The sequence below is a fragment of the Tenrec ecaudatus genome, chromosome 10 (assembly GCF_050624435.1).
Source record: "Tenrec ecaudatus isolate mTenEca1 chromosome 10, mTenEca1.hap1, whole genome shotgun sequence".
Taxonomy (NCBI): Eukaryota; Metazoa; Chordata; class Mammalia; order Afrosoricida; family Tenrecidae; genus Tenrec; species Tenrec ecaudatus.
Window position 1 is genome coordinate 125,836,420 of NC_134539.1, and position 16,375 is coordinate 125,852,794.

At 56.7% G+C, this 16,375-nt stretch overlaps 1 protein-coding gene across 1 annotated transcript; it reads right to left on the reverse strand.

The window, feature by feature from the left end:
• Positions 1-4,395: 4,395 nt before the first annotated feature.
• NOG (noggin) lies at positions 4,396-6,369 on the reverse strand. The gene has a single exon (XM_075561563.1). The coding sequence runs from the start codon at positions 5,750-5,752 to the stop codon at positions 5,054-5,056; it is 699 nt and encodes a 232-aa protein (XP_075417678.1). The 5' UTR covers positions 5,753-6,369; the 3' UTR covers positions 4,396-5,053.
• Between the last annotated feature and the right edge of the window lie 10,006 nt (positions 6,370-16,375).

Genomic DNA, 16,375 nt, shown 5'->3' on the forward strand with positions numbered 1-16,375 from the left:
CCCAGGTCAACCTCAACCGTAAGAAGCAAAATTAAGAAGTACTGTTACCAGCATTCCAGTGCAGGCTTGCCTGAGTTTATTCCAAATAAAACGTGTCGAAGCACGTTTCTGTGATCAACAGATGGCTGCAGACAAGCTCTCTCACTAATAGACTTGTCTTAGTCCGGTGAAGTTGCCCTTTTCAAGCAAGAATACTTTTGTGCCGTGGTGGGGGGTGGGGTGGGGTGGGGTGGGGTGGGAGGAGGCTTTTGAGACCAGGGCTAATACAAAATTTTAAATAAAACTCAAATCCTCGAGGTTTTGCAACCCGTTTATTGAAATGCTACCCCACATAACAGGTCTAGATGGAGCAAGTCTATGACGGAAGGCCTCAAGGATGAGTCAAGGTAGGGAAGACCGCCGGTCCTTATGAACAAAGAAACAGGTGCAAGAAGACCTGAGAACTGCCACTGATGTGATAGCTCTCGGAGCTGGGGGTCTCTACTCTGCAGCGTCTTCAATTCCAAGTAAACATCTTGTCCTCAGCCAACTTTCATCGCCTTGGTGCCGAAAGTGTTAGGTGAAGATCTGCCAGCTCAGAGATCTGATCTTTTCACCCATCCTTTAAGTGAGCTCAAAGCTAAGGAAGACACTTTTAGGGAAGGAATTGCCTTAAGTGACCTAGCGAGCAAGGTCCAAACCCAGTTCAAACCCAACCAGAGCTTCTGCAGGAGAGCTGCTGGGCCGGTGAAATGCCATCAGCTAAGAAAGTCACTGATCCCAAAGGATAATCAAGTTAGATTTCCACGGAGGATACAGAACAATTAGGGGAATTGATTAGAAAGGAATTATAAGAATAAATTGTATGGGTGAGAAAAAAAGGCCAAGGCACTACTCTGCAGCCCCCTGCCCCATCACTGCCAATGCACCTGCATGAACTGCCCTATGAGAATTTCCTTGGGGCACCTTACCCCACCTACCCTACAGTCCTCATCTTGCCCCTTCAGACTTCTTTCTGGCCCCCAAACTCAAAGAGCGTTGAGAGAGTGGGGTCTCTCAAGGATGCCAACGTGCTGTTTTCCCATGGTGCAACTCAAAGAGTGTAGGATTCTTCCAGGGCGGGTTAGAGATAGGAGAACAGCACTTTCAGAGGGGTGTAGACGCAGATGAAGACTCTATCTGGAAACAACCGCTTCATGTGTTGACCTTGTGGTGTAAGAAAGGTTTCTAGGCATTTGTTGCAATACTTTCTGACTTACCCTCCGATGAGAGGGATCACTGGGAGTGATCTTCAGCAAGTCCCTGCTGGGGGCTCAGTACATTGAGTGGTGGGCACTGGAATCTAAGCCCTCAGCTCTGGCATTCCAAGAGCATTAAGGAGAAAGCATGAATCACCCCCTTCAAAATACCAGTATGGGCTGGGCCCTCCCCCTGCTGTCCCCATCCAGCCCAGCTAAGAGCTCTTAATACACAGCCTGCTTCCTCCTTGCAGCTGCCACCAAACTTCAAGTCCCTTTCCCAGGAGTCTCAGAAGCAAGACTGATAATGGACCCGGGCCTTAGCCATCTCAACAGGGAACCAGATCCCGTTCCCAGACTCTGGAGGGGAGAGGCCCCTCCCCAGATGGAGCTGGCTTTCTGTGGACATTTGGCTTCAGTTTGCTTGTGTGTGGAGTGTGTGTGTGTGTGTGTGTGTGTGTGTGTTTGGAGGGGGTGCGGTATGCGTGGGTTGGGAAGGGTGGAAGGAAGGAATACAGAGAGGAGTTGAAGATTAGGTATATGAGGTAACTTCTTGCAATGCGATCATGGGGTGGGGGGGGACACCCCGAGAGATTGATTCTCTTTAGAATTGCTGTTTAAAGTTACTATGTCTGTATGCATCCACAAGCGTTATAAACCTCCCTCTGGGCGGGGGTGGTGGGGGCGGCATGGGTCCCCCAGCAGCTGCATACATTCATAGATACCGGCTGTCAAAGCCCCAGAAAACACCAAGATCAATTTTCCTCTTAGGAGAGGTAGGCGCTAGGTGACCTCAGAAGACAGTGTCCTGGCGTCCCAGCCCAGCCGGAGCGCTCGCCTTTCCTGGGGAAGCTACGGTGAATATTGATGGAAACGTAGCGGGCTGGGCTGCCGTCACAGGGTGCCAGGAGCTGCGCCTTCCTAGTCCCTTTCTCGGACTGCGGGGCGGTAGCGGGGCGCGCTCTGCACAGCCCGAGTGGCGTTGGGCCTGCCCTCTGGGGTCTGCCGCAGGGTGCGGTGGTCTGCGGGCTGCAGGTCCCTGGCGGCAGCCCAGGGCCACCTCGCGCACGCCGGCTCCGGCGGCTCTGAAAGCCGGCTGCCGCGCGGCTTCTCCAAGGGGCGGGGAGGGGGGAACGGCGGGGGAGGGGGGGAGGAGGAAGGGCGCAGGCGGCGGGAGGAGGGGGCGTCGCGGAGGGGGAAGACCTCGCATTGTAATCCAATGACATTGCCAACGTGGGGGCGGGGGCGCCGGCCTCCGCGCGCTCTCGGAGTTTTGGCTGCCGGCCCAGCTGGGAATAACTCTCTCCGCATAATTCGCGTGTTTACCAGGCATGAAAATTCTTGCTTTCGGGTTCCCCCCCCTCCCGCGTAAGCCCCCTCCCCGTCCCCTCTCCCCACCACCTCCGCCCCTCGCAAGTGAAACTCTGTCTAAAAAAATATTGGCCCGGGGCACAGAAAGTTTTGCATAAATTCATAAGTGATGAATGGCTGATTTTAACGTTATTTGGGTATTTGTCAGAACTTAACAAATATACATGGGTGCAGCGGTTCATAAACTTAAACATCTCAATATCCCCTTTCTTCTGGAAATAAATTACGTTTGTTTGCCCGGCTTGGAGTCTTACGGTAGCCGACATTAGGAATATTTTAAAAGCCATCATCCATCGAGCATGTCTCCCAGGCGCCAGGAAGATTAAATGAAAGAATCATAAGATGGAGGTCTTTAACTTTTAATCCTTTTACAATGAAGCCTCAGATAGTCGCGGGGGCAGGGTGCCCTCTCGGGGGGAATAATGCCGTTATTCCTCGGCTCTCAGTTAATGAATACCCTAACGTCTGTCCCACGGCGGACGCAGGCAGCGCCGGGAGGGGCTCGGCTCCGGGGCCGGGCTATTGAAACGAGGAGCCGCCGAGGCTGCGTCGGGAGGGAAGAAAGCGCCTGGCTGGAGGGACCCGGCGGGCGGGGCCGGGCCGTGGAGATTGCGCTGGGGACTGGGCTCAGGTTTGAAACGATTAGCATCGATTCGCCCGGGACTCGGGCACGGGGCGGGGGTGGGGGGTGGGGGACATGGGGGTGACCAGGGTGGTGGGAAGGAGGCCGAGGAGAGAGCCCTTGGAGTCCAAGCGACGCAAAGAGCGCGCAGAGCAGTGTCAGCAAGCGGGCCCACGTGGAACGCGCCGAGGGGCGCCACGGCGGACTCCCGCGGAGGGGCGCGCGCCAGAGTCCAGCGCCCGCCCCAGAAGGGGGCTTGTCAAACGGTAGGGTGCAGGCGATATTTTGCACGAAGAACGCGCTCGCTCTCCGCTCCTATCCAGAAAGATCAAAGAGCCCCCCCCCCCCTTCATATTTCTACCCCAGCCTGGTCCCCAAAGGGAGTGGGTGTCCAGAGAGGGGGAGCGCCCCCGCCCTCTTCCAACAACACATCTCCGACTGGCATTTTCAAACACTTCCAAACACACTGGCTCTGCGGGTCCTCCTTAGGTCCTGGGGGGAGGGCGACGTGTGTGCCAAATCTCCAGCTACCCCAAGCAACTCCAGCTGGGGTTCTGGGATCCAGGGTGCTCGGACCTGCAAGATCCCGGGAGGCCCCTCCGCTGGAATGGGCGTAGCGTCCAGGCGTGCAAAGGGTTAAGCGGGGCTGGGTATTGAGGTGGGGGTGCTAGGCAGGAGGGGTGGCGGGATCTGGGTGGGCGCGCTCTGATCTCTCTCCCTCCTCCCCCCTATTCCTCGGGGGTCAAGTTTCAGCGGCACTCCGCCCCCAGGGTAGGTGTGAAAGACACGTGTCCCCATTGTGAAGGGCCTGTCAGGCAGGACAAAGCGGCCGCCCCCCCCTCCCCTGCACAGCCCCCCCCGCCCCTCGGCCCAGCCTGGGGTCAGCTCCAGGGGGCCGGCTGGGTGTCGAGGTCACGACAGGCCCGAGCTTTGGTGACACAGAGGGAAAATGCTGGGAGACTTGGCGGAGGCCACGTGACGCTCAAGTGAGGGGTTTCAGAATAGCCCCCCCTTCTCTCCTCAGCTCCTCCTCCCGCCACTCAGAAAGTCAGCGGTCACCTCAATCACACCAGAGGAGGGGAGTCAGAGGGATGAGCCCCTTCTCCCAACAGGCACAGTGGTACCCCTCCCCGCCCCCTCCCGCCGCCCCCTCCCCATCAATCACCAACACAGAGAATCGCAGTGTCCAGCTCAGTCGGTTTCAGTGGTTCTCTTTAATCCTGCTCTGCACTTCCTTCTCATTTACTACACGGGATATTATAAAGAATAAATAGCAGATACTCTTAATTTACAATGATTAGTCATTCCATTTGTTCTATTTACAATAACTGTAAAATAACATTGAACTCTACAGCTTCTTCGAGGTCCAAGGAAACCCAAAACACTTTCCAAAGAATGGAAAATAGCTTTTAAAAGTCCTTCTACAAAAGTTCCCCTCTCTCTTTGTACTTTAAGAAAAAAATAACTCCCCCCCTGCTTCGCCATGCGAAGGGCACTGGAATATAAATAGCAGGTTAACATTATTAGCAACAACCAGAATAAGTTTCTCTTCTCTGTTCTTTTTTTTGCTTTTGCTTATTATTTTTTTTAAAAATACAGTAGAAGCCGGTAACTTTTAACGTATAATACTGACCTTTTAATAAGTAAATTAAAACTGGGACCGTATATACACACACATATACATTCCTACACAGTTAAACAGTGCATTATATGAACCAGAAAGCTAGGTCTCTGTAGCAAAAAAAAAAAAAAGTTCATTGAATCCACTCGCGAGGGTGGTGGATTGGGTTGGAGGCGGTGGCTGGGGGCGTCCGTGGGGGTCAGTCAAGTGTCTCCCCGAGTTCTAGCACGAGCACTTGCACTCGGAAATGATGGGGTACTGGATGGGAATCCAGCCGCAGCGCTGGCCCCCGCGCCGCTGACAGCGCCACCGCAGCACAGTGAGGTGCACGGACTTGGACGGCTTGCACACCATGCCCTCGGGCACCGAGCAAGAGCGCTTGCTGAAGCAGCTGCCCACCTTCACGTAGCGCGGCCAGAAGCGGCTGCCCAGGTCGTTCCACGCGTACAGCACCGGGCAAAAGGTCTGCGACCACAGCCACATCTGTAGCTTCCTCCGCAGCTTCTTGCTCAGCCGCTGCTTCTTGCCCGGGGCCAAGCCCTCCGAGAACTCCAGCCCTTTGATCTCGCTCGGCATGGCCCCGGACGGCCGCTGCCGCAGCAGCTGGTCCAGTTCGGCCAGGTCCTCGGCGCCCCCGGCCGCCCCCCCGCCCCCGCCCGGTCGGTCCTCGGGGGGCGAGGTGGCCATGAAGCCCGGGTCGTAGTGGCCCCCGAGCAGCGAGCGCAGCAGCGTCTCGTTCAGATCTTTCTCTTTGGGGTCAAAGATAGGGTCCGGGTGCTCGATGAGGTCCACCAGGGGCAGGTTGTCGCTGGGAGCCGGGCGGATGTGGAGGTAGTGCTGGCCGCCGGCCGGTGCCGCCCGCAGCCCCAGGACCACCACCAGGGCGTAGAGGGTGACCCCCAGGCTGGGGCAGCGCTCCATGCCTCCGGCGTGCGCCCGGGGCTGCTGCCGCGTCCCGCGTCCCCGGAGCAGAGCACGCCCAGCCCGCGGCGGCGCCGCCGCGCTTCCCCAGCTCTCCCGAGGCGGCTCACCCGAGGCTGGGCAGGCGCAGGGCGGGCAGCATGAGCCGCGGGGAGAGCCCTCTGCTCCGCGCCGGCTCCCACGGGGGCGGAAAAAAGACACCCAAGTTGGCTGCAACTCCTCTCTGGGTTCTATTCGGGAAGGCGGCCGCGGCTGGGCATCCGAAAGGACTCCAGGGCGACCGCTGGGCGCTGGGGGCGCCGGCTCCTCGCTGCCTTCCCGGAGCGGCGGCGGCGCAGGGCGCGTGGACGAGCCGCCTCCCCTCCTCCTCCTCCTGCTCCGGGTCCTGCAGCTCTCTGCAGCGCCGTTGGCCGAGCGGGTCCCGGGGGCACTTCCCTCCGCCTGCTTGGGGCTCCGCGGCCGCCTCTGCCCGGCGGACTCCAGCGGCGGCGACGGCGGCGGCGGCGGCGGCGTCCGCGCACGTTGGCACCGGTTTGTCTGTCTCGCAGGGTCCAAGCCTTTAAATTTCCTGCACTTTCAGCTCCATCACCATGGAAACCACTGACTCTCTCGGCGTTGCCCCCTCCCCCTCTTCCCCCCAAACAACAACCCCACCCCCCACTTCTCCACCCCCCGAGGAGCTGGAGCGGCACAGGCTCCGGGGGAAGCCGCCTGCACTCGCCGCGGAGGCGGCGGCGGCGGCGGCGGCTTCGGCAGCGCCCAGGGCTGTGCCCCGCCGGACCCAGATGCCCCGGGAAGCCGACAGTCCGGCTGCCCGCCCGAGCTCACAGGCGGCGGCGGCGGCGGCGGTGGCGGCGGCGGTGGCGCTTGGCAGGTCTCCGCGCAATTTTCTCTCTCCCCCACCACCCACCCCCCTCCTCCTCCTCCTCCTCCTGCAAAATGCACCGCCCCCCTCCTTTCTCCTGGAGCAATGCAACTGGGGCTCTAGGCGCCCCGCCAGGGCCAGTCCTGGGGAGAGCTCGCGGCGGCGCTGGAGCCAGGCTGGAGGGTGCAGGGCCGGCTTTGAGGGGGGGGGGGAGCGGGGGACGGGGGTGGGGGGAACAGAGGGGGCCTGAGGCAGGGCGGGGGTTGCTATTTAGCTGGGTGCTTTGCACTGGGAGGGGGACAGCGGGGCGATGCCTGTGCAGTTTGGAGGAAGAAATTTCTCCATGTGCAGGGAACGTTTTCCGGGGGCGCGTCTCGCCTTCCTCTCTCCTGGGCTCTGTCACTGTCCCTTCCCCCAACACACGCGCACGCACACACACACACACACATAGAGCCAGTGGGTCCCCTGTCCCCCCCACTCCTTCCCCCCCACCCCTCAACCAACACACACATGTGCTCCCGGAGAGTCCGCGAGCCACAGCTCAGATCTACGTGATGTAATTCCTAGGAAGCACTGCTGCTCGTCTGCCCCCCGGGCCCACGAGGGGAGACCGCGCCTCACCCTCCTCCTCCTCCTCCTCCTTCTCCTCCTCCTCCTCCTCGCCTAGGTCTTGCGCCCTGAGTGGCGGAGACGCAGGGGTGCGTCTGGCTAAGCTGCGGCTGCCCTAGCCAGTCCGGCTCCGCGCGGCAGCCGCTCGACTCCCTGAGGGCGGCGCGCCCTCTGCTGGCACACTGCGGGGCCTGCACCGGGCGCTACCAGGGGCGGCCCTTGCCAGGTGGTGGGGTTTATCTGTGGCCCCCTCTGTCCAGCTCGCGTCTCGTTTCCGTGCCGTTGTCACTTCGTGTGTTTGACGGTCCGCGAGCACCGACCACTCTGTGCTGGTTCTGAAGGTTCCCTGGAGTCTCTCCAAACTTTCCGCCTAAACACACTTTCTGAGATTCCTCTCCAGGCCCCTCAAATTCCATACGAGAAGGTGCCCACCTTCTGTCTCTGCTATCCAGCCTCAGTGGACAAGAGTGGGCAGCAGCGGACACTCGAAAGACAGACTGATTTAGGGTCCAGCCGGGTAGAATCATGTTCACCTTGGACAAGTTTTTCTTTCAAGGAGCTTAGTTTCTGCGCTAGTGACAGAATTGCATTACCTCCCCCAACACTGGCTGGCTATGACAAGCCTGCATGGTGCTTCTTCTTTCAGGAATGCTCTCTGGTGGGAGGTGGGTCCTGAAAAGGACACATATTTAGCTTCCTCTGACATCTGTTGTGGGTTCAAACTGAGGGAAGCTTGTCAAGAGACTCGGACCGGCTGACAGGTCTTCACCACTGTTCCCGGGGGTCTGGGGCTCCTCTGTGACATCAGAACATCCCACTTTCTTTCTCTTGACAACCTGTTCTGTCTGCCCTCCAGCACACACCAAACTGACCGTCTCCCAAGGAAAAGGCCTCTTCAGTTTCGTGGCAGAAGGCTTCTCTTCGAAGACCCGAGTTCGATTCCTGGCTGGTGCCCCTCCGCCGTCAGTGGAGGCTTTCATGTCGCTATGCTGCTGACTGCGTTTGTGTGGAGCTGCCACAACTTCCTCCTGTGGTGCACGGGGTCACCCCGTGCCCAGGGACAGACTCAGTGAGAGCTGAGCGCGACCAGCAGGACGTACTCCGATGCATGGCCCGGTCTATGTAGCACATCCCAGTAATGGGAGAATCCCGAGTGAGAATGCAGTCTTCGACTCTCCAGGCTAGGTAACACCTAGCATCCGGTGGCCAAGATGCTGCCCGAAAGGTTGAACACTGTGGATGGGACCCCATCGGTGCCTCGAATTGAGTGGATTCTCAAATGACGTGTGCGTGGGGCTCGGCATCGTCAGCTGCTTCGGCAGCGTTCCTTCACTTCCCATGCGCCTTCTGAACGCTTCGCCCTCGTTTGTTTTCTTACAAAGGTCATCTATTGATGCCAGGAGGAGGTCACGGAAAACATCAGTTTTCAGTGGAGTTCAAAGGCTGACTGTTACCTGGCCTACACTGGACTGCGTCACCTTCCAGCCCACCAGCCTCTCTCTCCTTCCCTCCTTCGAATCACCTGCTTTTATTTGAAAGCCAACCCAGCTCTCGCCCCTTGATTGAGACTAAGAGAACCTTGGCCCAAAGGTGCCCTGGTGGTGCAGATGGCTGAGTCCTCACGGAAGACTGGCGCTCGGAGCCCATCAGCATCTCCTCCGGAAAAAGACTTGGGGGTCTGCTCCCATAAAGACAACAGCGGGGAGATTCTGTTCTGTCATGGGGTGGCTAAGTGATGGGATGGTACATCTCCAGGAAGCCGTTGGGCTGCTACAGGCAGGGTGGACGGTTCGAATCCCCCAGCCACATCGACAGTGGAAGGTCTTCAGGAGCTGGGATTGACCTGGTGGCAGCGGGTTGGGGTTCACAAGAACAACAAGCTTAACCATACGGTGGAGAAAGGTTCCCTCGGGAACACGCAGTAAGCCGTGTTGGAGAATACACGTAGAAGGGTGGCCTGTCCGCTGGGTGCAAAGTATGGAGACAAATCGAAGGAAGGAATTCACAGTTGGCCTCCATGTGGGGTGGGGTTGGGGGCGGGGCTTAGCAGGCCCGCTTAGGGCCCAGTGATGAGCTTGCGAAGAAAACTTTTAAAGGGTCTGGGAAAAAACCCACACGTTCCCGATAGCGCAGAGACCGATGCTTCCCAACCTTTAAAAGCCCTGCCCTGTTCCCGCAACTACGGTGATGTCACCACGTCACGTTCTCCTTTGAATGTTGTTGGAAAGTTATACTGCGCTCTGTTGACCCCAAAGAAGTCACAGCAACGATGATCTTACCTATACTGCCCTGGTGGCGCAGTGGGTTGCTGACCGCAAGGTCGGCAGTTTGAAACCACTAGCCGTTCTATAGGAGAAAGAGGAGGCTCTCTGGTCTTGTCAAGAGTTCATCTCTGAAACCCAGTGGGGGCTGTTTTACCCTGTCCTATGAATCAGCATCGACTTGATGGCAGTGGGTCGGTTGGTTTGTCTTTTTCTGGATTTATACTGCTCTCAGATCACCCCTGCCCCTCTTCTCTGTAGGGTACTGAAATCCACACCAGGGAGCCTGTGGCCACTAGCTCGGGGCAGCCTGAGCCCCCAGTTGCTGAGATCAATGGTGAAGACGGCGGCATGGAGAACTAAGTGGTTACTAACACCCTGGTGGGGAGGATGGAGAGACTGCCCTCACAGGGGATCCGTTGTCAGGGGGTGGGAGGTGTGTGTGGGGTGGTGGGGGGGTGTACTATCCCTGGAGAGGGGCCTCGTGCTTGGTAAATTAGAGTCAGAGAAGGACAGGAAGGCCCCTCAGCAAGCTGGATCGACACCATGCCTGCAGCAATGGGCTCAGACAGCAACAGCAGGGCTGGGCCGGGCCTCTGGTCTTTCTGTGACACTGCATTGGGTCGCCATGAGTCAGAGCCAACTTGCCGGCATCTAACAGCCACAGCGGGGAGAGCGAGCTCCAGGATGAAGAGAAGCCAGAGGAAGAGGCATGAGATACAGGAGGCACATCTGCATAAAGAGGGGGGCGACACTCCCCACTCTAGCTGTGCGAGGGGCAACCAGCCCATCTGGTGGGGGCAGGGAGCCGGGAGGAGGAGGGTGTCAGGAGAAGGGGTTCAACACAGAGGTGACCTTGGGACAAGGTAGGTGTCAGTTGGAACGTGCACCCAGCTATGTTGGGGCATCTTCGCTGAGCCTGAGTCCCGAGTGCCAAGTTTTCATTTCCTCCCATGAGAAATGGCGAAACACATGCCTATCAAGGATGTCAGGAATGGCCAATCTGGTGTCACGCCTGCAGGGGTTAGTTCTTTGGGGAAGGGGATTGCCTCCCATTCCACCAGCTGCTTCCAGTCTCAGCAGGAGAAGACTGAGGAGGGGTGGCTGGGGATGCTGTTGCAATCCACACCCCTGTGCCTCCTCTCCATGCACGTCGCCAGGCAGCTCTTCTGAGTGATACCCTCACTTGGGGCAGGGGAGCTGGAACTTGAGGATGGAGCAGCACACCGACGTCTGCTACTGTAATAAACATCGACCTTGGGCAGCAGGACCAAGGGAACTGGGGTTGGGGGTGGAGAGATACACCAAGGGAAGCTGGTCATCACCCTCCCTTCTGACCAGGCCCTTGGCCTTGCTCTGGTGGCTCCCTCTTGGCCGTGTTCTGGCGGGTGGCCACCCCATGGACCACAGAGGCGAACATCACACAACCCGTCACTGTCACAGCTCTTGAATGTTTGGTGTGACTCCCAGCCCCCAGGATCCTGCCAGACAGCGCTCTGCTCTTAAGCAGAGGAGGTGCTTCTGGCTGAGTTTTCAGAAGTGGATCGCCAGGCCTTTCCTCCTAGCCTTCTAGGAAGAGTATAGTGGAGGGAGGCCTGGCGGTGTACCGGTTACATGTTGGGCTGCTCACCAAGAGATCAGTGGTTTGAAACCACCAGCGGCAGCCTGGGAGAGAGAGAAGGCCCTCTTCTCTTGTAAGGGGGTACAGTGTCCAGGAGCTCACAGGGGGCAGTGAGTCAGAATGAACCCCATTGGCAGTGAGTTTGGTTTTTTGGTAATTTCCATCCCTGCCAAATGCTCCAGTTGAGGGAAGATGGTCCCCATCCCAGGATGAACATCCCTCAGGGCAGATCCAAGGGAAGATCCAAGCAAGAAAGCCTCAGGATGACAGGGAAGGAGGCCAGCTGTGGGTTTGTGCATCCAGCAGGCTCCTAAGCCCTGGCCACGGCACTGCAGGCAACTGTGGGTGATGTGTCCAGCGGCCTGATGTCAGAAAACCCGCGTGACCCTAGGAAAATCACTCTCCCTCTCTGATGCAGTCCACGCTACATCAACACTGCCTGTCTTCAAGAATCCGGAAGCCAGAACAGACACTCCAGGGGAGACGGTCCAAAGGTACCATCCAGGTAGCACCAGGAAGGAGAAGGCATATGAACTGCCATCTCTTAGGCAGTCCAGAGAGACCCAAGGAGGATCGATGCATGTGAGTGACAGTGCTGGTGAAGAACACTGAAAGGCCCTAGATGGCCCACAGAACAAACGAATCTATCTCGCAAGAGCCAGAAGACCCCTTGGAAGCCAGGATGGCGAGACGACGTCTCATGTACTTTGCACATGCTCTCAGGAGACACCAGTCCCTGGAGAACGACATGCTCCCCAGGGAGCCCAGGCCCTTGGTAAAGCAGAGGGGCCGCACAAGAGAGGAAGGCTCTCGCCAAGACGGATGGATGCCAAGACTGTGGCTGCCACGAGGGGCTCACTCAGAAGAGCCATTGTGAGGATGGCGTGGGGAGGCAGCGTGTCCTTCTGCTGTGCACGGGCCCGGTGTATGAGTCGGAACCGATGGGTGGGGGCTGGGGGATTGGGTAACCGCCACCATAAGGCCCAGACCTATGAAAATTCCCCCCTTTTGAGTCTGACTTGCATGCACTTAAAATGTGTGTGCACTGGGCCTGGAAGACCACAGAAGACAGGAGAGAGGTCTGGATTATACCCCCACCCCCCACCCCCGAGCTTAGCATCAGGCCTGACTCACAGGTGCGTTTCTCTTGCTCCGTGCTGGCGAGTCCACTGTGCTCATAAGGACCTTGAGGGGTTTCCCGGGCTGTGGCTGATAGGGAAGCACAGGGTCCCACTTGTCTCCCACAGAGCTGCTGCTAGATTCACACAGCCGACTTTTAGGGGAGCAGCCGAGAGCGTGATGAACTGTGTCACTTCCTGACTTAGAGGGACCCAGGATGGCATTTCTGGGCTCGGTTCCATTTGTCGAGGTAGGAGAAGCCAACCACAAGCCTGCTTCGCCCTCTGTACTGCCTGAAGGAAGGAGGTGGGAGTGGAGGCCAAGGGGGCCCACAGGTGGTGATCCCCATAACGGGGCTGGGGGCAACCCTACCAGTCAGCACGCCCAGGATAGGTGCTGAGACCGGGGCCGGCGGCACAATACCGGTCAATCCTTTCCTGCCTCTCATTGGTGACAGGGTCGATGTGAACAGTGTTTGGGTGGGGATGGAGGGGCGGAAGGGGAGGGAAGACAAGGAAAGAGTGGAAACAAAGGAGGGAAAGACGGGAAGAGACTCCACAGGGTGGGCTGAGTGGTAAAGAAATGGAATTGGCGGTTCCAGGCATGGAGACAAAGCTGGAGCACAGAGGAGACTGGTGCTTGGTGCTGGCCTGCTGCAGCCCCAGGCCCTTGGCTCTCCTTCCCCAGTCTGGGTCTCCTTCCCCAGTCCCCCAGCATCCCCCTCCCCATCTGGCCAGGCTGGGGAAGGGGAGCTGTCTCTGGAGCCTGGTTGCTCAGTCGCCTCCTGATAAACTGTTTATCTGAGTTTTAACGAGGACGCCTCTCTCAGCCCTGGAGACAGGAGCCTGTGCAAGTTTAGCCTGTATGACGTGGGGGGCCGCAGTGGGTGGAGGTGAGGCGGTGGTGGAATTGCTTGTCCTCTGCCCGGCCCCGCCTCAAGCTAACTTCCCGTAGTTCGAGGCTGGGGCCCAGGCTCCAGAACGGAATTCCCAGTCTGCAGAGAAGTCTCTCAACAGATGCTTAAAACAAAACAAAACAAAACAAAAAAAGATTACGCCTGGGCCAGAGGTTGGCCTTTGAACCTACAGGCAGCTCCCAGGGGGAAAGACCTGTCAACCTGCGTAGGTGAAGATTACAGCCAAGACCAGCCTGCCGGGCAGTGCTAGGCTGTCACGTGGGCTGGCTGTAAGTCCGAGTCAACTTGAACTCAACAACTATGTATATATGTGTACACACACACACACACACACACACACTTTTATTCTTGTCAACATTATTGTGGGTTTTTTTTTTACCACCGTGACCCCAAATTTTAAAAGGAGAGTCAATGGGCTTCCACAGAAAAAGCCACTACCCCTGCGACCACCAATTTGGTCAATCCTGATTCGCCTGGCCCCGTGTGGTCCGGAGCCAGATAGTTCTTTCAGCTGTCATGTATAAGGAAGAAGGTCACCTGACCTTTTTTCCCACTGGCACTGACAGGTGGGTTTAAGTTCCCAGGCTTTAGGTTTATTGTCAAATCAAACTCACTGCCATTGAGTCCATTCTGACTCACGGGGACCCTGCAGGACAGGGCGGAACTAGCTCCGAGCCACTAATTCTTTTTTTTAAAAAACATTTTATTAGGGGCTCATACAACTCTTATCACAATCCATACATACATCAATTGTGTAAAGCACATCTGTACATTCTTTGCCGTCATCATTTTCAAAGTATTTGCTCTCCACTTAAGCCCTTTGCATCAAGTCCTCTTTTTTCCCCTCCCTCCCTGTTCCCCCTCCCTCATGAGCCCTTGATAATTTATAAATTATTATTTTGTCATATTTTGCCCTATCCGGTGTCTCCCTTCACCCCCTTTTCTTTTGTCTGTCCCCCAGGGAGGAGGTCACATGTAGATCCTTGTAATCGGTTCCCTTTTTCCAACCCACTCACCTTCTACCCTCCCAGTATCGCCCCTCACACCCCGGTCCTGAAGGTATCACCCGCCCTGGATTCTCTGTGCCTCCAGCTCCTATCCGAACCAGTGTACATCCTCTGCTCTATCCAGACTTGTAAGGTAGAATTCGGATCATGGTAGTTGGGGGGGTGGGGTGGGTGGAAGCATTTATGAACTGGAGGAAAGCTGTATTCTTCATCGGTGTTACATCGCACCCTGACTGACTCATCTCCTCCCCTAGACTCCTAGGGTATAGTAAGCCATCTCTCTCCCTCCGGAGCCCAGTGATTTCAAAGTGTGGCCCTTGCAGGAAGCAGCCCCCCGTGGAACCACTATGTCATTGGGGTCCCTCAAAAATGGCAGAAGGGCGACTGTTTGAAAACGATCCCTCCATTTCTTTCAAATCATTTTATTGGTGGCTCTTACAGCTCTGATCACCATCCATCCATCCACTGTGTCAAGCGCATTGGTCCATATGTTGTCATCATCATTTTCATTCTATTTGCACCCTTGGTATCAACTCGGTTCCCCCCTTCCCCTACCCTCCCTCCTTCATGATCCCTTGATAATTTATAAATTATTACATTTTCCCATGTCTTACACCAATCCCTCAATTTCTAAGAATTTAAACTCTCGATCTCCTTAGCACTTGGCTTCGCTCCCTGATGAGACACCCTTGGTGATGCACACAGGCAGCCACTTGTACAGGTGGAGGTGCACTTACTGAGGCGTGCCTCCCTGAACACCCACGCTTACAGGATGCTCACAGGGTCCAGGAAACACACACACACACACACACACACACACACACACACACACACACACACACACACACACTGGCCTCCTGGACTGTGAAGGATTCTGGAGCTTCCCTCCCCGCCAACCCCATCCCCCAGCCCCTTAGACCTGCCATGGGGAATTTACACACACCATCCCCACCCCAAACACATCAGCCCCACCTCAGCCTAGGCTCACATTCCTGTGCATCCTCTCCTGTGGCCTCAGATTGATGTTTATTGAGATAATAAGGTCTAGTCTCTCTTATCCCCTCAAAGGTTCAAGATAACAAGGAGACGGGAGCTCAGTGGAATGAAAAGTTAAGTGAAAAGCCATCCCCAGCTCTTGTAGGTGGGACAGCTCCTAGGTTCCAGTTACTGAATCCCACCCCCACCCCAAACTCAGGGAACACCAAACCCACTCCCAACGAGTCCATGCCGATTGATAGCAACCTTACAGGACAAGGGTAGAACTTCCCCAGGGAGTTTCTGAGTCTTTACAGGAGTAGAAAGACACGTCTTTCTTTCTGCAGTGGAGCGGCTGGTGGTTTCGAACTGCTGACCTTGTAGATTGCAGCCCATGTGTAAACACTACACCACCAGGGCTCCTTGACCCCCACCCAATACACAGTATTTGCAGACCTCTGGATTCTTTCTAGCTCCCAACTCTGCCCCTCCCCATCCAAATGGCGGCGCAGGCTTGGAAACGACACCCCGTGACCATGCTGGGCCATCTCTCAGACTTGCCCATTCATCCGTTCATGTAATTCGTCGAGGAGCTGGAAGACGCTTAGGGAAGATGGACAAATAAACCAAGGTCACACTCAGGGAGCCTGCTGCCATGAGGCAGCAGGGAGGACAGTAGGAAGTGAAGGGAGGAGAGGGGTCGAAAAAAGGCTCCCCCGCGATCTGCTGTCCAAGCTGGGCTTAAAGCATCATGAGGAGGTTACAGTGCAGAGAGGGCAGGAGGAGAGCACTGGCTGCTGACATTCGGGACAGGGGAAGGGCCATCACATTCCTGATCCTGGGGCTCACTTGGCAATGCTGAGCGCTAGGCCACAGCGGCTGGGAGACCAAGGGCTCTGGGTGATGGGCCACACCAAGCCAAAACGCCGAGACCACACACCGCTCGACCCTGGGATCCTGCATGCCTCAGGACTTGCAGTGGTGGGTTCTTGTTTTTCCTGGAAGTGGACCCACAGACCTTCCTTCTGCACTGGCTCTGGGTACATTCGAACTGCTGACCTTCTGGTTAGTAATTGAACATCTCTTTGCCCCACCCATGGGCCCCATGGTGGGGCATACGGGAGTCTTAAGAAGTTTTAAACCCAGTATGAATTGAGGTCGGGGCTTAGAAACCCTTGAAAGTAACATGGGACATCTTATCACCCTGGTGAGTATGGTCGTCAGAATTTCAGGGCAGCTTCTATGAAAAC

Bases quoted from the DNA above. Each gene is read 5' to 3' on its own strand.
- NOG (XM_075561563.1), bottom strand. From the start codon at position 5,752: ATGGAGCGCTGCCCCAGCCTGGGGGTCACCCTCTACGCCCTGGTGGTG.